This window comes from Haplochromis burtoni, unplaced genomic scaffold (genome assembly GCF_018398535.1).
Source record: "Haplochromis burtoni strain Fernald_Lab_line unplaced genomic scaffold, NCSU_Asbu1 Contig_299, whole genome shotgun sequence".
Lineage (NCBI taxonomy): Eukaryota > Metazoa > Chordata > Actinopteri > Cichliformes > Cichlidae > Haplochromis > Haplochromis burtoni.
Window position 1 is genome coordinate 273,138 of NW_024582660.1, and position 22,041 is coordinate 295,178.

General features: G+C 37.9%; 1 protein-coding gene across 7 annotated transcripts in view; it reads right to left on the reverse strand.

Moving 5' to 3' along the window:
* Positions 1–22,041, reverse strand: part of LOC102308225 (receptor-type tyrosine-protein phosphatase U) — a 259,704-nt gene that overhangs the window by 152,411 nt on the left and 85,252 nt on the right. For all 7 annotated transcript variants that reach the window (XM_042228047.1, XM_042228046.1, XM_005941005.3 and 4 more), the window contains exon 2: positions 20,977–21,105. In XM_042228047.1, coding sequence (XP_042083981.1) covers positions 20,977–21,105 — 129 coding nt within the window. The remainder of the gene's footprint in view (positions 1–20,976; positions 21,106–22,041) is intronic.

Here is a 22,041-nt window from a genome sequence, read left to right on the forward strand (position 1 = left end):
CCGTATCACTCTGTGTCAAGCTGTATTCTATCTAGCACTTTGGGCTTGGAGGGAAAAGACAGTCACAGCAAAGGCAGCAACAACCTGCGGCAAAAGAGAGCCGAGAGCCTCAGCCAAGAATTAAGAGAGTCAGGCAACCACAGGGTAACCAATATGCAACACATGAGCTGAAAGGACATGGAGTAGTGGGAATTACTATGTGTGTGAGATTAATCGCACACAATTTGCTATGAGAAAGCAGGACTGCAGGGAACAAATGTTACAGGCATTACGAATCTGGCCTTTACCACTACAATGGTTTTTTGTTGTTTGTCAATCAGCAAGGTTATAACTTTCTGAGTTATTATTTCTGAAATGAAATGCAAACATTTGCTGAATATACTTGTCTTAACAGGATAACATTTCTTGTGCCATGGCAGCCAAACCAAAAATTATGAGCTTCATCTAAAAGGCCAACACTGAAGAAAACATGCAGCCTCAATTACAAACTTTTATCTCATTGCTGTTTCAAATAAAAATGCAAAAGATGAAAAGAAAAAGAATATTTAATTATTTAATTTCATATTTAATTTCATATTTAATTATATTTAATTACTCCAGAGTAATTAAACTGCTGACGAGCTGATTATTTACCTTCAAAAATCCTTCCAACATTTTGGTGGTATGGTGTAATGGCTGTACAGTACATGTAATATCTGTTGGGAAGGTGGCGCTCCAGAGGGTTTTGGTATAAAAGAATAAAAATTTTAGCTTGCCCCAGTACAGTGTAATGCCATTTAGACAAGCTCGGCATTGACTGCTGGCATGAAATCCACACTGAAATGAACACAAAAAAATCAAGTGTACCTTTGTAGCTTTAAGCTGATCTAATGTGTCAAAATGCTAAATAGTAAATAGACTCATAGTTACATAGCACCTTTATACTATATTTGAGTACTCAAAGTGCATTATACCTTGAAGAATAGTACATTGTACAATATAAAAGATAATACCATCACCAAACTGTCTCCATTTGATCTAATTTACATACCCAGGTTTTTTTGCACTATGGTATGATGGCTGTGTTCCAACATCAGGTCACTTACTAACCGGAAGGTTGATGGTTCGATCCCAGTCTGGTCCAGTTTGCATGCCAAGTATCCTTTGGTAAGATACTAATTCCATGTTGCTCTCTGATGCATCCATCAGAGTATGAATGTGTGTCTAAATGTTAGATAGGAAGCACTTTCTTGGGTGAATGAGCAAGTTGTGTAAAGCGCTTTGAGTGCTCAGACAGAGTAGAAAAGCACTATATAAGAACCAGTCCATTTACCAACCTAAGTATAAGCTTGGTTAACAGAATATATAGTGCAACTATTTCTAGACTATGCAGCCTGGAAAAGAGAAAATAAAAAATAAAGGAGTAGGTTAACTAATGAATGACAAATCATTGCTTGTCCGGTATATGTGGAGTTTTCTTAATACCAATACTAGGCTGTACAGATCTTGTAGTTATCGATATTGACACTGTTACTGGTCTGACGTTGCTCCCTGAAAGGCCCCCCAAAAATGGGGATGTATCACCCTTTTGCAGCAGAATCTGCTCTCATAGCAATTCGTTCTTAGTGACAACTCCTGAGTGAAAGAACCACATACAGAAAATAAGAAACACATTCACATTCCATACAAATGAAATGACTTTTTCAACTTTTTCAAAACTTTTTAGAAACAGAATGCCAGAGTTAGTGGGGGTCAGAAGTTCATCGTTCTGACCAGTGTGGCTCCTTGCATTATTCTGCTAGATACCTATTTTGAATCTGAACAAAAGCTAATGTGAAGAGCGCTCACGCTGATCTGCTATGATCGCCACGCCTGAAATGAGTTGGTCCTCTCATACACAGTGCATTCCCACAAAGACTGTATGAATCAAAGTGTTTTTCGTGGAACAGTCCCCACTGTGAACCGAGCCAGAAGAGACAGAAACACACAAAACACCCATTTATTGGATAGGTCTGAATTTCTGTGGAGGCAGCACAGGCAGATATGAATATCAGAGTTTGAGGATCAGGAGAATGCAAAGAGGAGGGGGAAGCTCCCACAGTGTCACACAAAGCATCTAAATGAGATAGCACTCATGGAACCTTAGTCAGTGACATGGTAGGAACACAGAATACCCTAAGTGAGTGTCAGAGGAAATTAGAGGCTTAGGTGAATAAAGCCCTGCTGTGTAATAGCTGATAGGCTAGCGGTAGCCGTGGGAATAGCTGAGCAGACTGAATCAGAGTTAACAAAACTCAAAATAAAGACGCTTATCTGTTTAATTACCAGACAGTGTCAACATTAAATCACACACACTCCCACCCTGCAGATATGTAGTCTGAGCCCAAGTGCAATGCAATAAAAATCATGCTATTGGTGCTAAAACATGACTTTTACAGTACATTAAATGCCATAGTGCTTTGGCAAAGGTATTTGTTTTGTCTGATTTAATTTCTGTTAGAGAAAAACACACAGTGTGAGATGAACAGTGGGCGACTGAGCATGAGACACTGCAGCTTTGGAAGAAGCTGGCAACCTTATTGAATTCGAAAACCTGCTATGGAAAAAAACATAATTATTTTAGAGCTCATTGTTGTTGTAGCCTAAAATATAAACTGGCAGAGTACAAAATACATGTGGCAGCTGATGTGGGCCACAAATACCATAATCACATTTGAGGGCTTACATCAGTCATCCAATTACAAATTTTACTTGTACTTTCTACTAATAAAATGTTGGTTGATTGAGTTTACGATGCAGTTAACTTCCATTAGAGGCTTAAACATTTACTCAAAAAAAGTTCCTCAAAAGTTTTGCTAGTTTTAAATGTGTCAGGTCCTTTTGGACCACAGGCCAGACCCTGTGGTCTCAGCAGGCGCTAGTTACAGGAGTTACAGAGTTGGCAAAGTTCTCTGAAAGATTTTGACTTTGTTCTGGAGTTCAGTGGAGCTGTGCATTTCCTGTGTGTTTTCTTTTTGCAAGCTACAGAGCTCCTGAGGTTTTGATCTGGCTGGAAAATATCACTTATTGTGCATTATTTAAATGGTCATTAGTCCTGGGAGCCTCATCTTTCCTGCACGCGGCTCTGGGCTTTCATTATTACATCAGTTATCAACCCATTATATGTAAATGACTCATGCTAACTGTGGAACGTATAATATATAATGCATCAATTACACTGATGGCAAGACGTTAGCAGTGAGGGGATATGGAAATATTTCCTAAAGATAGCCTGCCAGCACCTGAAGGATGAGAGGAAAGGGAGGGCTAAAAAGGCAGTGGGAGGAAAAAAGGAAATGTTGAAAAATCAGACCTTTGCAAATAAGATTAAGTTAAGTCCAGAAATATTTGGAAAATAATAAGTTTCATGATTTTTGGCTTTTTAATCAAATATCTGACAGAAGTTCAGATTTCTAGACTGTTTATAAAAACTCTCAATATGAGGAGGAGGAGACCATCAGTAATCTGGAAAAAAAAACAAACACAATAAAGCAACCAGAAAAAGAGAAAAAAAAAACACTTCACAAATTGCCAAATTACTAATCGGGTAGATTCTCATAAAAACGTCATGACCTGGACAATTCAGCAACACCAAAAGACCCAAAAGAGATGATAAAAGCTGGGATAAGGGAAGAAATAATTAGGAATAAATATATTAGTGTTTTATCTTTTTTTTCTTCTTCTAATTTTAGTAATGTTCTCTTGAAATATTTTCTCTTCTACTGTAAAGCAGATTAAGTTGCACTTGCTTTGTGAACTGTCTTGCATAAATAAATGTATTAGAATTATCAGTACTTTGACCCATAGCAGCACCTTTTCAAAATTATGAAAAATAATAATAATAGAGCCATTCTCATTGCATTGTAAGAAAACAAAAATAATGCTAAACTACATACACAAATATTAATATATGGTACAGCAACAAGTCTTACAATTTAAATGGGATAATTACTATAATTATAACTGTACAAAATGAAAATGTGCATTGTTTCATTTTGATGATTTTCCACAGAGAATAAAAGTAAAATGTAATCATGAATGGCAAAATGTCAAATAGTTTAAGTCAAATTATGCAAATGACCCATTCTTTCTTTCAGAACTACCCTTATCCATTATAGACATTATAGTGTGTTGTGAAAACAACACACTATAATGTCTTTTTTTAATAGCCTGTGTAAATAATATATCAAAGGTGAAATATGAATTAATGTATCAGTTCAGGTATACAGGGATATGGGTGGTCAGGATATGAAAATGTTTGCAAATTAGCAGCTTAACCTGAGAAAGAATACGCTGTGCAAAAGCCTGAGTACTCAAAGCTCCTGATTTATGCCACATAGGGATCCATTTGTATGTATACTGTACTCTTAGCTTCAGAACATTGTTGCCATAAATAAACCTAGAATGCTGCAGGATGTGGAAAAATATCTGGTGAGCATCAACCTCCTCCACCTGGAATTTAGTTCAACAACAAGCCTACGTAGTTTGTATTTTTGGATTGACATACATATCTAGCTTCAAATTTTTTTCAGCTGCTGTTTTCAGGATCTTTCATGTGTGACTCTCTTGGCTGTTTACATTAGTTAAATAATGAAAGCAACTACAAACAGTCAGTGGTAGCTTACATGCATCTGTGGGTGTATGTGGCAGTGCGTGAACGGAAGTGCAAGAACAGAGATAAAGCAGTCAGAGAAAGACGACAGCAGGGAGTATGAGCAGCCATATAATAACCAGTGGTAGTAATAGAGAAAAGAGGCTGATTTGAAGAAGTGGGATCTGTTTGTAGGAAGAGTTGCTTGCACTGCAACGTGCTGTTAATGCCAGGTATTAAAAGCTCAAGCAAACATTGAAGGGCATAGGCACAGGCTAATAAATAATGCAAATCCACTTTAAATGCCTTTCATAAACTGCAGAGAGCTCAGACAGGGCACAGCCAATGACCTCCTTGTTAGCATATAGGACTCACGAGCCATATTTGAAGGCATAAAAAGTGAAGCAAAAGAATAAAAAACAAAAAATTTTGCTAAGGACACAAGGACACTGATTACCATTTTGGAGGTCTTTTGGTCATGGAAAACTTTCTATGATTATAGGCATTATCTAAGTGTCAAGAGACTGTTTTACTTTGAACTAAGTCATTAATAGCATGTCTAAAAAATTCTTTTTGTACATCTTAAGTTATACAATTGCTAACTCTCTCCATATTAGCTTGTTTACTGTGCAGTAATGTGAACTTATTATATTTAACAGACCTAATCATTAGCAAAACAGAAAAAAGACAACAATTTCAGGAAAAATATTAAATTAAATTAAATATTAAAATATTAAACTTTTGCTTGTTTATGTTTAAAAAGTGTAAAATTATGCCATATTTCATCAGGGTAGTAGGCTAACAAACCAAAATAAAACAACTTAAGGATGGCTATCGTGTGACAAAACATTTAATGTGACATGACATGAATGTGTATGACAGCTCCTTTGTTTAAGGTAGAGAGATGCATGTTTGTACTTTATTGTCCTGGCAAAACTTGATTATGTGTATAAATAAATGATAGATAATGAAAAATTAATGAAGCTGCCACTGTTATGTGGAGTACACTAATATCATTTTGGGTACACTTTAGGGAACCCTAAAGCGTCATTAGCCGTTTCTGTGTCCGAACTCCGCTTCAAGTCCCAAAGTCAAAGGAACACTGTGGCATCACTGAGAGTTACAAACTGTCTAAATTTAATCTTTAATGTTTTATTAAAGTGTGTGGCTGCTCTACTAGATGTAACAATTAAGTTTAACATGCAGGCAGTTAGAAGTTAGCAGGGAGTTAGCTTGCTAGTTTCCACCTAAACATAATATACCATGTTCTGACTGAGGAATTTCTGAAAAAAATTAAAACATGCAGCTTTGCTATCACTTCTGACATAAGACAGGAAAACTAAACAGTAATGACAATTGTAGGATTATTGAAGTTGGCCTAGCTGGTATTTAATGATGTGCTACGTGGTCGCTAGCTACACAGCTATGGTTAGCATAATTTAAACACATTAGCACAGTGAACCTGGAGGATGAATTTAAACTAACAATGTTTTAAAGCTCAGTTTAAATAAAAAACGAGAGAGGACAGTGATCACTGCCTTTTTTAGGGACTTGTTCAGATTAAATGGAACAAGATATTATGCATTAAAACATGTTAAAAAGACAACAGCCTTATTAAACGCCGCGTAGTTTGGACCCGGAAGCAGGTTTTATCAGGTCATCACTTAAAGACCGGATGGTTGTGGAAGTACTAAGAATATTTGTATTGTAAATCCAGCAGCTGCTTCCTCCTTGTCAAAATGGCAAAATAGCAAGTGGGTGTCTAAAGCTACTGTATGCAAGGCAAAATTTTGTGTTGTGTTTGGTATAAAGACAATATTAAACTAACTGAAGGTAAATGCACGTGTCACACACCTGAAGCTTGAGAGTTGCAAACTGCATATAGTGCTACTGTTTATTAGAATACGAATCATCATCTTAATATTTGTGACAGCTGGGATAGGCTCTAACCCCTTGCAACAGATGAATCAGATGGATGAAAAAGAAATGACTGCATAGATGGATCTTAATATTACCAGTGAATCACATGATTTTCTGGAAAATGAAATGAGAAAATCTGTTTTTGGTTAAGCTATAAATTCTATCAATGTATATATTTATTCCGAAAAAAGCCATTTCCTGTACACTGGCTATGTATGTCACCATGTTGCACTATAACAGCTTTCTGAAATAACATACCTGCTCTAATCTAACACGTGAGGTCCATCTGAACACAGAGACAAATGAGAGAGGGCTGACATCCCACTTCAAATTGTCTTCACACTAACAAAATAATGGCCAAGCCATTGGAGCAAAAAGGGATGTTCTAATGTTGTGACCAGTTTCACACTGGCGTCTATTTACAGGCCTATCACTACAGTTATGATAATTACAGAGCAACAGAGTTATTATCGTACCTGCTGCTGAGATAAAGTAATCGCCTGTATATGTGAGGACAAAATAGACACCTTAATTTAAAATGCTAACCCATGCCTGAGATTGAACACGGCATGGTGTTCTATGGAGGGAGGACAAAAAAAAGAAATAATTTGCTCAGCACACAGTCAGTAGCTGTCATTGTCAAGACCAAACTATCTAACATATACAGCTGCAGTGTGACTCTGTGGAATTTAGCAGAATGAATCTCATTTGGTATATGAATTTACCAAAGATGGGCACTTTTGGAAAGAATGATTCAACTGCAAATAATCATTACATTTTTGCCACACATATTAATCACTTCAAAGGATAGTTGTGTTACGGCATGTGCCACTGGAAAAACCTGGGTCAGAATCAGCCGATTATGGTGGTCAGCTTTAAATAAACAATGTTGAATCAGATGGAAGCAGCCTAATCACATCTCTGTCTAGGCGCATAATAAGACAATCAAAAAGCGCCATCAACATAATTTCTCGAATCATGCCACTGATTCACAAGTCTAAAAATTCCTTTACCACTTGATGACATGATGTAGTGCACAGGACCGGTGGCTTAGGGACAGACGACAAGGCTTTTAGAGGGGTTTGTTATCTTCAGTGTTCTTCTACCACAAAGTGCAATTTCACTGTTTGTCCTGAGCCTTTCTCATTTGATGTACCACAAGAGGATAAGACCGAGTAACCGGTAAAAAGTTCCACTTAGAAAAATCTTACCGTGTTTCTTGACTGAGTCTATCCACCCCACCACCCATCACCCTTTTTCCTCCTACTTTCATTTCTCAACTCTGTCTATGGTTTGTTTGTCATATTTATGGGTCCCCGTCTCTCTCATCAATGATAGAGACACGCAAGATTGAGTGTGATCAAAAGAAGCGGATTTAGAACCTCAGAGCGAGCAACAAGTGCAAAGTGTAACTATTCAAAGGAGGCTAAAAAGGTCAAGAGTTCTATGCTGAATAATCAGAAATGTGTTCCTCAGAAAATATGCAGCAGAGCGTGACACTAATTCATAAGAGGCAAAATCTGATGTAACCACCACATTTTTTTAGAAGCAGAGCTTAAAATATTCTTTGATGAAATTATCTTCCAAAGAAGCATGAAATGGGTTTTGACTATCACTAGTACAAAAACTTCACGGATGTTATGACACAAATATCAATGACCAATTATGGCCAAGTCCCAAAGAAACTCCAGAAACCAAGAATCTTGCAGATTATCTTAACCAACAGTGTAGCTTTCCATATTCATAAGATAACAAAGATAATTAATTTGATTCAGTTCCACTTCAGAAAGAATTCATACTCAAAATGAATAAGCTGTCCTAACTTAGCCATCTTTAGTAAACTCTGCTTAGTTCTGGGAACTAATTAGATTTTACAGTATGGCAACAGAAGCCGGTAATAACAGTTTTTCAGTTGCTAATGTCTGAGTAACTTATATCTGATTGGTAGAACCATTACTGTACCTCCACAGCATCATTTGTCAGACTCTGACAAATGCAGATAAATTCAAATAAGTAACAGGATCAAGAGAAACTGCTTTCTGTTAATGCTCCATTTAAATGCAAAGAGTCATTCCGCCTCCCCTAGTTAGTGTTACTACTTTGCACACTGGATCATCAAAGCAAGCAGAGCCAGAAGAAAACCCGGCAGAGCGGAGATAGGGAAGAGGGCAGAGGGAGGAAAAGCCCTAAGAGGAGGGTTTCAAATCAGAAGAGCCACAGAAGTCTGCTTAGTTTTACTTGATTTTTCCCAAGTTGTCTTCATAATGGACTATGTTTTGCAAAGGCATTCATATTCTCAAACATGATATATCCTGCATCGAGGTTGCTTCTAACTGAGCGACTGTTTTACATCTGCCTAAAAAGGCTGGGGTTTTAAGGAATCTAAAATCAGATGCATTCTCAGAATAGACGCCTGTGCTTTTACGGCCCCCATTTACTGTGACAAGGTTTACTCTGCTCAACACTTGTGTGTTTCCAGAAGCATTTCAAAGTTGATGCAAATAAAAAATATATAAACATGTCCTCTTTCATATTTATTTTGAAAGCTGTAACTACTGAACAACAGTATGTGTCAAACTGCCAACACTCAATTAATGTGTTCTTGAAGTCTAGGTGATAACCCTCATTTTTCAGACTGGTCTCTGTTACAAAAATTATGTAGCACAGTGGGGCGTGTCTGACTTTGATTTACAGGTGTGGCTGTACTTCTTCAAGCACAAGAAGACTGTCCCAATGAGATGAGGTAATTAAGTGTACTGTTATGAAAAACAGACTAGCTGCCAACTTGGTGTGGTTCATTAAACTGTAATTAAATTACCTGACAAAAGCTTGTCATTTCAAAAACACACTCCAGATGCTGCACGATACAGATGAAGCACAAAAATCAAGTAATTACTAATGGGGTCAGCACCCGTAGCTGTACCAGTTACTATAGATGGATATTTTATATTAAATATAAGGATTCCAATGAACAATTTTGAACAATTTCTCTGCTACATTAGAACCATTAGAACCATGAAAAAGGAAAAGGTAGGTAACAAAAGGTTTCACGTCCAGCTGTGTGGATTACCCTGGTTTATGGCTCAAAAAGGAGTCCACTTTACTCTTGACCAAGAAATATCTTCCGGTTACCTGTAGAACAACTGGCATTTATACCTCACACAGCATTTTTAACTCTCGCATCTCTGGTTGTGTTGCCAGGTCTCAAAGGAGGCACACAGCCACTCAAACTTATTTTGACAACATAAAGAACATTTAAGCATTTTGTATAAGAGTTAAACTAAATTTAAACTGCAGATGTCACCTTATTATATAAACAACAGCAGAAACTCTCTCATACACACCAATCACATCCCCTTTTCTACATAGTTCCAACACTGAGTCTTGGGATCTCATTTCCTGCATTACAATGATGCTGGAAGGTTCAGAAGAAACACCATCCTGAAAAAAACCACAAAGCTGAAGGGCGTAACGTGTTCCTTTTTAGCTGCAATGTTTCATGTCATTGGTATTCTACTGGCTGGTGGGCACAAATCAATACTATTGAGCTGCTGGTGCCCAATAAACTAAGTTGTTGTCTCAATTGCAGTCTCTTTAACATCTCTGAGAGAATTTAAAGCCCTTGGAAAAATTCAAGGTAAAATGTCTATCTGCAGGGTTATCACACAAGGTGTCTTGACAAATGCTATAACTGTGCATAATTACCCTGGGCTTCAGAATGGACCAGAGGGTTTGACAGGCAGATGGTTTTCTACTGATGCATCAAAACAACAGCCAAAACCCACAACACAACCCAGACAAACATGTTTTTATTTTAGCAGACTGCCTGACAGCCAGCTTGACAGCAAATCTATTCCACTTCCTGTGTCACATAATGATGCTTTGTTAAAAAAAAAAAAAGGCTGATGAAGGCTAATGCAGGAATGTAGCTCTATGTATTCTAACTTTTATTTTCATTGAGCTTAATTAAATTATTTTATATATTTTATAAGATATTATATGGGAAACTTTCCTTAGAAATGTTTCTCTTTGGAATGGTTGTTGATTGGTGGTTTTAATGGCTGCTAGTGCTGGTGATGCCGATGTTGCAGTGGTAAAAATACATTAATAAAATGTTCTGCATTAATAATATGTGTCAAATAAAAGTGGTTATTGCTATTAAAATGCAAGTTAAAGTAAATGCTCCCTCACTTTCTGTCATACATGTACTGGGACTGGTGTATGTTCATATTCAACAATGCCATAGTTTCAAATAATGAGCGTGCAGAGTGATCCTAAAGCTCAGGGCTCAGACTGTTTTAAACACTCAAACAGTATCTTCTCTGTTTGCTGTGCACATTACCGGGGTTGATTGTAAAGGAAAGTTACATTTATTTGGTTTTCCTAAACAAGAAAACACAAGAAGTGTGGGAGTTCAATTTTTGGCCAACAAGGTATGCTAAAAAGGTACTGCTGCATCTATAAAAGGCATTGTTAAGGACTCAGAGCCACAAGCATCACTGAAATGTTTGTTTAGTGTTTTACTCAAGATAATCTACATGTATAATGTAGCTAGGCTGTTTCTTCAGAAGTTTACACACTCTTGCAATCTGTTTCTATGTGTGTAAGAGTGATTAAAATTAATTGTAGCCCAATGAGGCTTCATAAAACCTACTTAGCAGTTTTTTGTTTGTTTGTTTGTTTAACTAATGGATGATTTATCAAAGTAGAAAGGGGTGCAGTGAAGTAACTGCAAGAGAAAGAGGTGATTCTGACAAGCACTAGTTTGTGTCAGTGGTAAACAGGAAAGGGGCAACCAGTCAGAAGAATGTGGGCTTTCAGGGAGGGAAAAGCTAAGAGGATGAACACAGGGCCTGCAGAATGGGCTAGTAATATATATAGGTTAATAACATAAGTATATCATGCAAAGCTATTCTAGTGGAAATTAGCATATTAGGTTGCCTTTAAGTATCAAAAGAATCATCATTAGATGCATTATGCCGTAATTCAATAATTTCAAAAGAAATTGTGCAATAAGTAAAGTAAAGAAAAATTTTAGCTGTCCGTTTTCTTCTGCTCATTCAAATAAGTTTATCCAATCCCAGCTGTCATAGGACGAGGGGCAGGGTACAACCCAGACAGGTCACCAACCTGCCGCAGGAGCTTTAAGAAGAATATATGTTAAATCCTGAACTGACAGTAAAGTTAAGAACAGAACTTCAAAAGTATGATATTTAACTTTGCTTTCTTCTGTTATGACCAAGTACCAGTATGACAAGTGAGACCTGGAACACTACAGTATGGAGGTTGTGAGTAAATGTACTTACACTGCACCACTTACTCTGGTTGCGATTACAAGGGCTTGTGCTGGAAAGGCTATTTTTGATTAGTATGCAGCATTTAAAAATGAAGTGTTCCTTTGAAATATAATTCACATTGAACTTTTGTTCCAGGAATACATTAACTCACTGTATCACTTTCTACCAGATAACAAACAAGTGACTGAACAGAGGCAAGGCAAGAAAACAAATTTATATTACATATATGAACTCAACAGCCACTTTTTTGGGCATACTCGCTAGGTCTGTGTTGGATGCCCTTTTGCCTTAACTGTTTCAATACCATTCCGCAGGTATTTTGAAGTACATTGACGCGACAGCATCATAGGGTTGCTGTAGAGTTGTTGGCTGTTGGCTATGTCTGCTACACTCTCAAAAATAACATTATTTGCTTGGTTACTGCTATTCTACATTGTAAGGCAACAGTCCTTAACGCAGTGCATTTTTTTATGCATGACCTCCAGAAGTGGGCTCACAGCAGGGTCCTCTAACAGGATCTCACACAGCTTTATATCAACTCTTCATCTCTTATCTAGCAGAGGAACATTCAACTCATTCGAGCATGTCCTCATCCCGTCTGAAATCGACCTTCTCTAATGGGTCAAAGGAAGATGAAAAGCGAGTTTTGTGACGCTGCTGCCCCCTGAGGAACACCAGGAAGTGTAATCAGCAATGACCCATGCTAGACTCCTCCAATCCCAGGGAGTTCGTTAACATACCCATTCTGGCCCAGGGGAGGTATGCCCAGAACACCGGAACAAGCACTTGACAACAGCAAATGAATTATTAAATCCCGGACGTCTGCCAGCTCCTTTCACAAATCGCCAACAACCAACCACTTTAAGTCAGCAGCATAACAGGCACCACAAGTTTTCCTCTTACATGTGTGCTTTTACTACGAGTTCCAAAAGATAAGTCCCCCTTAAATGAACATATATGTGAAGAGAGATAAGAGCCCCGGCCACCTGGGCTGACATGTGACAAACTTGAGCAATAGAAGCAACAAGAGACTGAATGTGGGGAAACAAACTGTCAGTAGGTTGATGATTGCAGCAGGTTAATCAGATTGTTTTGCATAAATCACTGAGGAAACCTAGTGAGCAATCAACTGGCCTTGTCTGTCAGTCCAAGCATTCCTTCAGACCTGTCTCAATACTGGCGAGAATGATTAGTTTTTCTGCAAGGTGATCACTGCGCAATAACTCAGCTTCTAGGGTGATCTTGCTTAAATAGCTTAAACATTAAATAGTTGAGGTGACTGTTGTGATTTGGTGCAATATAAATAAAAATGAGACAAAAGGTTATCTCTATAACGTTTTTTCTTTTTATTCTAAGGGTGAAAAATCCCAGAGTAAGATTAAGATTATTTATTTGTCACTGCAGAAAGATAGAATGAATGATTTGGTGGCTATTTTTAGTGTTTTTGTTTTGTAAATGCACAAAAATAGCGGTAATAACAAAAATAACTATTCAAGAAAATAGCAATAAAATAATTATATATAAATATTTAGGAGGCATAATATTTTTTTTTAATTGTTGTTTCCCAAAACACTAAGTTTTTTTTCCTTAGGCCCCTGTAGCACAGGCCTAGAGACTGGTTGGCAACTGTTGTTAAACACCGAAGGCTTGTGAGTTTTTGCTGGAGGTTGCTGATAGTCACTGTGTAGTCAACCTCTAAAGCTCCAATCATGAAGGCCTGGTAGTCACCAGTCACAAGGGGAAAATGCATTGTAGTTGCTGGAGCTTGTTACCAATGACTCACTAAAAGACAGTGGAAAATTTCAGCACACACTGAAAACAGAGACCGCTTGCCTTCAAAGTAAAACGTGTACCTTTTGGTTTCAGGGTAAGGCGCAACTTTAACACAGAGTGTTCTGTTCATTAGGCCTGTGTAACTTGTTACATGTTAGTCCTTAAAAAGCTTCTTTTTGAGATTCTGATTGCTACACTGCATAATAGTCATTAAAGAGGTTTAGAGCGACTTATTTTTCTATACGTCAGAGAGAAAATTGCCTTCATAAAACAGAGGTAAAACAAGAAATTACAGACTATGTTCAAAAACACATTATGTTCCATATGAGCAGTTTCAGTCCTTTTGGCGTGAATCATTCAGCCACCAGGAAAAAATAACTGCTAGCTTTATGTAACACATTTGGTTCCCTGTAGCTGTGTATGGATGACGTTAATTGAGCTCCACCAGCTGTAGAATGGAAGAGAGCACTGGGGAAAAACTAACCACAATTAGAAAAAGTTCCAGTAAATTTCGGTTAAAGGATATTTTGGTGCATCTTTGCTCTCTTTTCTTTATCAACCTGTCAGCAAACTATTTCATTAAAAGTCCTAGAGATCAACAAACTCTAGGTGCCACTTTAGCTCAGTGACCTGCAGCCCTCTACTTCCTGCCTATGTTCACCGCTCCACAATGTAATGAAGCTAAAAATGCTCCAAAACTAATAATAAATAAAACCTCAACAAGTTCTCTGTTGGCAAATGTGAGGCGAGCCTTTTGTTCTTTTGGGTCATTGGTAACTTTCACCTTAGAACTCTCCCATGGATGCCATTTTTGCCCAGTCCCTTTCTAATTGCTAAATCATGAACACTGGCAAGTCAAGCCTGCAGTTCTTTAGACGTTTCTCTGGGTTTTTTGTGAACTCCAGGATGAGTCGTTGATTTGCTCGTGGTGTAATTTTGGTAGGATGGCCACTCCTGGGAAGGTACATACATTGTTCGGTGATTAATGACTCTCAGTGTGGTTTGCTAGAGTCCCAAAGCCTTAGAAATGGCTTTGTAACCTTTTAGAAGAGAATGACTTTGATTTTCATCTGTTCTGGAGTCTCTTTAGATTGTGGCATGTTTTGCTTTTTAAGATATTTTAGCTCACTTCACTTTGTCCTTAGGTTCTAGTCAAGTCATTTCTTAATTCAACAGGTCTGAGGCAGTAATCAGGCCTCAGTATGGCTAGTGAATCTGTAATCAGCTTTCCAAAAGTTGTTGTTAACCACAATAATTTCATGATTCATCAAGGGAGATGATTACGATTACTTTTTCTCTTGGTGCCAGTGAAATTTAGAATTTTTTTGGATAGCTGTTTACCCTTAATACATGCTGTCTTTGACTAATGAAACATTTAAGCGTGACAAATATGAAAAAATATAAGAAAGTGGACAAATACTTTTTATAGCATCGTACATAGAGCAGCATTAATGGTAATATTCTACAGTTTCCATGGGAACTATTTGCTGGCTTCCACTTGCTTGTAGTAAGTATTGTCTGGACTGTTGTTGTCTCACAAAATTTATCTATAGATAGCAAAATATTATCAAAAGAAAGGGAAACCAAAAAGCATAAAATGCTGTGGGAGGAAATTGCTCTGAAAGTCAATTTAAGAAGCTCGTTTATGTGGTCGAAGAGTCCAGAAACACTTAAATTGTCTGTTCTGGATACAAAGGCATCCCAATAAATAAGCGCTTCACAAATCCGTTAAAAATCGAATATAAATTTTAATGTACACCTTGGTTGATTATCTGGAAACATTTTGGTCGTGCCCACTCTTCTAAGGTATTCTAAGGAAAGATTTTTCCAAAATCTTTTTACTAAATATACAGTGCGTAAGATGTCAGTGCAGATTGCAGTTAGCTGAAGTTTTAGTCAGGCAAGAAAGAGCAAGAACATTCAATTGTTTTTAATTTGTTTGATCTGAAAATAAATTTTTTTATATCCTCTATATTTTAAAACATTTAAATAATATCAACACAAGCAACGAATCAGGAACAACAAACACATATGTGTCAATTCAATATCTTGTGGGGTTTTTTTTTTTCGTTTTTCCTTTGTGTCCCTTCAAAAACTCAAATTCAACTTTAGTAGTTGTACTCAGACAGCAAAGTTATTCTGGACTGGATTTGCCCTGCAGTTTGTCACTCTCTAGGTAGACTGTCAGTCACTGTTTACCTCGGTAAGGTGAGTCGTTGAGGATATCCTGAACCTTTCATTAGTAAGATTCAGCGTTGCCTTTTTTCTTTTTTGTTAGCTGCTGTTAGCCAGAGTGACTGATCCATCATTGAAGTGGATCTAAATTGTTGGAATCTTTATCACAGGGAAAGCGTGATCTTAATGTTAGGTTCGGGACTCAAGTCTAACATCACCCGACATAACTGAAAACCAGCAGCAGTTCTTGTTTAGTCAGCAGTCTGAAGATGTTTGTTGCTAAAGACCGGCCACATTTGTGAAACATGATTAGTTGGAGGTGAGACATTCTTCCTAGTCACGTCAATAAAATTTGTCAGGGCAACAGAGGGGTTCAATAAACTGGTGCCCACTCCTATGTATTTTTCATGGATTAATTCTAGTTCACAAAAAGGCATTAATTTGTCGGAAGACGTAATTACACACTATGCTATGTATGTTTATAAGTACATTATGAGCGTCCTTTTTTTCTATTAAATCATCTTAAAAAAATACCTTTAATATTACATGTAAGTAGCCCTGCGGCAGTACGCTGCCTCTCGCCCTAAGACAGCTGGGATAGGCTCCAGTTTAAATGTATTGGATTAAATGTAAGTAAATATTTTACTTGCATTTTAGGGGTGAGTGTATATGCATTTCAATATGTGTGAGGCTTATAAATTAGACCTGGTACATACATGAAGACATTGTAACTTCTAGTGTTTTTGTTTGGAAACACCTGCCTGCTACTGAAAACAGGGCGAATAAGACCTACAACACTGAACCAAACTGTACATTTACCAAAACAGTAAGCTTAATAAGCTGAAATTATTTCACCTAAATCAAGTGAAGAAGAAGAGTGGGCGATAGTTTTCTGTGTGAGCGCAACCTTGCTCACATTACAAACAGTCATTTGTCCTATTGTTTAATAAAAAATATTCATTACTGCAGCTTTAAAAAGCTATATACCTTTCCTGCATTCAATCTAAATGACAAAAACCTTGTGAAAATCAGTTTGAATTTAGAGCCACAGTCAGAAATGCTCATTTAATGTTCTGCAGCATATCTAAGAACCTCTATTCTTCACACCAAGGGGCATTTTGGGTATTTCATTCAAAAGTGAATAGCTTTCAATAAAGGTGTGAAAGAAGCGAGAATACAAGAATTCATTGGGTCCCTATTCCTCACAGCACATTTGAATGGCATACAGTAAAATCAAATGCCTTCCTAACTGACTTGCAAAACTAGGTAGTGCACTGTGCGTATAAGGCAGTCAAAACACACTATTTGCCATACAGCTCACAGAAGGTGATGAAGGTCACTGATCCCCGAGTTATCATTTGCAGCAGCCGATCTGAATATCGTTTGCAGCGGCATGGCCAAGCACAAATTCTGCTTTTCTGCTTAACAGCATCAAAGGTTTGCGGCTTATTATTTAAATCAACTGCTGCTACTGGTTTACTTGTTGTTTCTGCTGCATTTCAATCAAACTCTGACCATGGATAACCATGTTAATCTAATTATTTTTTCCTTTTGCCCTTGTTGGACTGCCATGCTTGACAGTTGGTATAAGGTGTTTGTGAGGTGTTGAGGTTCGTATGAGGTGTTGTTGCTAAATGTGGTGCTGTGCATTAGGACTATTTCTCCACTTATGTCCAATCAGTCCAAAGGAAATGTTTCCAAAAGTGTTGTGGTTTGTTCATCCTGTCATGCTGTTCTTTTTAGAGGAAATAACTTTGTCCTGGCAAACCTTCCAAATAAGCAGTATTTGTTCAGTTCTCTTGTAATTGCATTGGATGTTTATTCTGAGATGTGGCTCTTGGGCTTTTTGCAATTTCTCCTATGTTTGACTCTCATTGCACAGTCTGACCTTTGGATGACTTTGACATGAAGTCCACTTATAGGAAGACTGTGACATTTTGTTAACACACCTGAATGTTCCAGACCAGAAAACTACCAGAAAGAAGCTCTGGTTTTATCGGGTGGTTGCACTTGCAGATGATCAGTTAATCGAGTGGACAAAATTAGAAGCACCTGGCTGCTACTTACCATCACATTTCCTCATGAAGCACTAAGGGCATATTAAGTTTTTCAGAGGACTTAAGCCATAAGATGTCATATAAGGTTTCTAACATTATTTCTGATATGCAGTACTGCAGTACTGTACTATATCAGAAATCTTTCTGATATAAGCCTCGTACACATCAAATAGCTAAATCTCCAGCTGCCAGATATTTGGCAGCTGAAGATTTAGCTATTTGATGTGAGCTTTGCAACCTGTTTTATACCAAACTGACAGCTTGAAAAGTTTGTAAATACAAAATATTTGGCAATATTTGCCACATAACATAACTTTGAAGTAATAAACATTGTAGACAAATACACATTAAAATATATATTTTGTTTATTCAGTTCTAGAACTACATTTACTTGCAAAATCTTGTGGTTGTTTTTGGCAAAACATTTGAAATATCTGTCATAAAACTAGCAGCAACATCAGTGTAGCTCCCTTTTCTTCACAACCTCCCCAGTTGAGAAACCATTGAGTTATCCTGTCAGGATTGCTCCGAAATGGATTAAGATTTGAGTTTTGGACCTGAAGTTCCCCTCCACAAGACAGAATGCCTCAAACTAATTCGTGGGAAATTTGTTTTCATTAAATATGTCATTATTTTAGTGTGAACATCCACAGAGTATAATGAACCATCTGGAAAATAACACAGCACATAAAAGCAGTGGCAAGCCAGCTTTATAGCTGAATGGTGGGTTATTCTGCATTGTGTGTTTTTGCACAACAACAGTACTGTTTATAACTTGGTATCTGGGCTAGATGGTAAATGCCTCCCAATGTGAGCCTCACAAGGCTCACATTGGGTTTTGCAAAATAAATAACTCAAGTATCAAGAACGAGACTGCAAAGCTAAGTAGGTTGATTGATGCTTTTCCATGAGATTGGAGTTTTAAATGTGGGTGCTGTACTTATAGCCATTTCCTTCATAGCATTTCCTTTTTCGTTAGTATATACTATATTCTTCCAACCGTGATTCACTTTACTTTGATGGTTTCACATTTTTTGTGGTTGTGTACAGCACAGAAAAACATTTTTCTCAAGGCTTATGGCACAGAGGTGTGCCAAAAATAAGACTAATGAGAGGCCAGAGGAGCGCACGTCCATGCTGAAGCCAGAAATCTTTCAGCGACGAAGCTAATGGTGAATAAGAGACTGGCAGTGGAAGCTGGAGGACCTGCAGGGATCACCTGCAGCTTTTCACCTACTTGGTTCAAATACTCATTAATTACCTCAGCAGCCTTTGGGATATATATAACGTAGTGTTGCAAGGAACTGCAGATTATCATTCCTACTGATGAGCAATAATTTTACCTCTTAACATCAGTGCACCTCTGGGGTCGGGTTTAGGGGCAGAGTTTGGGTTTGTCATAGATTCAAAAGATCCAAATGAAAAAGCTTCTAACAGAAAAAAGATAGAATCTAAAAAAGTTATGAGACTTTACTTTTGATAACATACTATGTAGAATGTGTCTAAAACACATTGTTTAACCATTTTACCCAATCGCATTAGATCTATTATGTGACACCACACTGCATTAGAACCCTTATATACCCTTACCTCCAAAGAACCCGAATTTTTTCTGATTTTTTAAGTGGTCTGGAGGAATAGTTCACAGGCTGGTCCCTGAATCAGCAGTTTAAGTCATCTGTGTCTTACCACCTGCATCTGCTTTGTAGTTTTTCTTCAAAAAATTGTCAGTTACAAGAAAAAGCAACCAATGTCCTGAGGATTTTTTCATAACTATAACACTGAGCTATTAGTAATTTAAGTGTAAAACAAAAAGCCACCTCGCTCAACGAAACCTTGTGATCAGCAGGTCTTCTGCACCAACAAGTTGCCGTAAGGTAGGGTTTAACTGGGAAGCAAAACTGAAGCAAAAAAGAAAAAAATGTTTAAAGCATTATTAAGCTGCATGGCTCGCTGTGGCTGTAAGGCAGTAAGTAAAGCCAGCAATGGACTGTCAGCACTTCCAGGCTTTGGAGACAGCTGCCATTAAAATGACAGAAAGGAACCTCCAGCGGGTTAGGCTTGTTAATTTTAAGAATACTTCTGTTGGTTTATGAAGCCATTTAGGACTTAAATACACTTCTGAAGTGCATTAAGAAACATCTCCAGTGGTCTGGGACAGATCTGCCTACTGTGTCCTATCTCACTCAGCTGTTATAAACTGGGTTGAAATGTAAACTTGTGTTCTTATCTGTTATATTATTGTTAGTCCGTTAATTATAGTCAGTTACACTTTTCTCTTTCTTGTTTCTTATACACAATTTTCAGCTTTTCAGCCTTTTCTGTCTCTGCTGAACTACTTTGAATTGCTTATTGCTTTAGAGAGGATCTACAGACAAATACACTTCCCTTAAGTAGTAAAAAGCCAAGCCAATGATGTCTAAATGAATTCTACCAACCTCAAACCTTGTATACAAAAACATCCTGCTGCTTTCCTCTGCCCGTTGCTCACTTAAAAATTGGTATGCTGTATATTTGCAGCAGAAATAATACAATTCTTTTTTAGAAGAGCTCAAAGTACTCGGTGTAGAGCAGATGTTCTTTTCCAGCTGCTGCTTTTCACACATGAGAGCTACCCAGTGTGAGCACGCTCTATAACTGGTCTGGACTGAGCTGCTCCACTGCGGCAGGTGTGCAATAAAATTGTGATCAGTGACACAGAGACACTAACACAACTACACTCCTGCCTGTCAATGGAGTTTTTGGGGTCAGTCTAAAGCTGGATTTATGCCACTGTACTGCGGTAAATGTTAGATTCAGTTTTACAATTCTGTTAAAACACACAACATGTGTCAATAAGAAGACTGCAACAGGTTTGGCTTGCTGCAACAATCTGCCTGTACACACCAGCGGTTGTAAGACCTGAATTTTTGCATTGTCCAAAGGTCCACGAAACGTTTCTCTGTCATGTTGGGAGAAGTACTGCATAAAAGGATGTTTCTTTTGTTTTTAGTTTGTTTGTTGGCCTAGTCATGAACAAAGGAGGAACTGTGTGAGGGAAGACGAGTATGTTCATGTTTTTAAATCACCGCCTGAATGTGTGAACAGACTTGTGGAAATTGTGTTGCTGTCAATGACTTTAACTCTGACACCTGCAGAAGCCTACCTCGCAAAAGATCCGGAGTTGGGTGTGGCCAGTTGTAGGTCCTGATCAGCTGCCAGTCAAAGTCATCTTCTTGGCCCTGTCGATATTCGCACAGCCCAGGGTCCGAGTCCTCATCAAAGGTGCAGCCAGCTACAGCAAGGGGCAGAAAAAAAGAAAACTGTTTCACAGGAAGTAAAAACTCGTAGCTATCAGCAATGTGCCTTTGCAACTTGCTACCAGAAGAAAACTGGTGAAGGAATGCATTACAGTCTCCATTATTAGTTATATCACCACAGGCCCATTGTAAATGTCTAAATGCATCAGCTCCTGTAGAAGCTCTGCAGCAGTAAACTAAATTGCAGCTAATGCTTGGCACCAGGCGGTCAGCATGAAATGCCTATCTCATCTTTTCCCTCAAAATCTATCACCATTTGGTGCAATTAGCCCTGTGGTGTGAAAATGACACAGTAGCCACAGGTCACCCAAAGCCACAAATAATGGGCAACAGTGCCACAGCAGCGAAAGGGATTCTTCAGCTGATGGAGGACAACAAGCCCAGCTCTCAGCCTGTGAAGGTGACCTAACCCTAGCTGCCATCTAATGGTCACATTTACCATTGTGCCATTATCACACAAACCACAGGCTTTTAGAGGCACAAGCCGGGCTGTTAAACGAGGGGTCAAAAAAATGACATGTTCTAGTTTAACTGGTCAGAAAACACAGGTGCACATGAGAAAATGTAAAAATGAATACTCTGGACTTGGGAGGACCAATTTGCGATCATACATGCGTGTTAGCCATAAAGAGTCACAACTAACAATTATCTTTTTTATTTCTCTCTAGATTATTCTATCAATTCTTTATTCAGTAAATGGAATCACAATTTCCCAGAGACTCTGTGAGATTGCTTGTGGTACCCAAATAGCAGTCTAAATAGCGAGATAGTTTCAAAATGACAGAAAACTCACAACAGAGAAGCCAGAAAATGTTTGCTGCCAATGTAATGACTTAATTATCAGAATTGTTTCTGTGGGTCGACTCGTGGATGAATCACTTGCAGAAAAGCATTGGTTTCATTTCATTTCA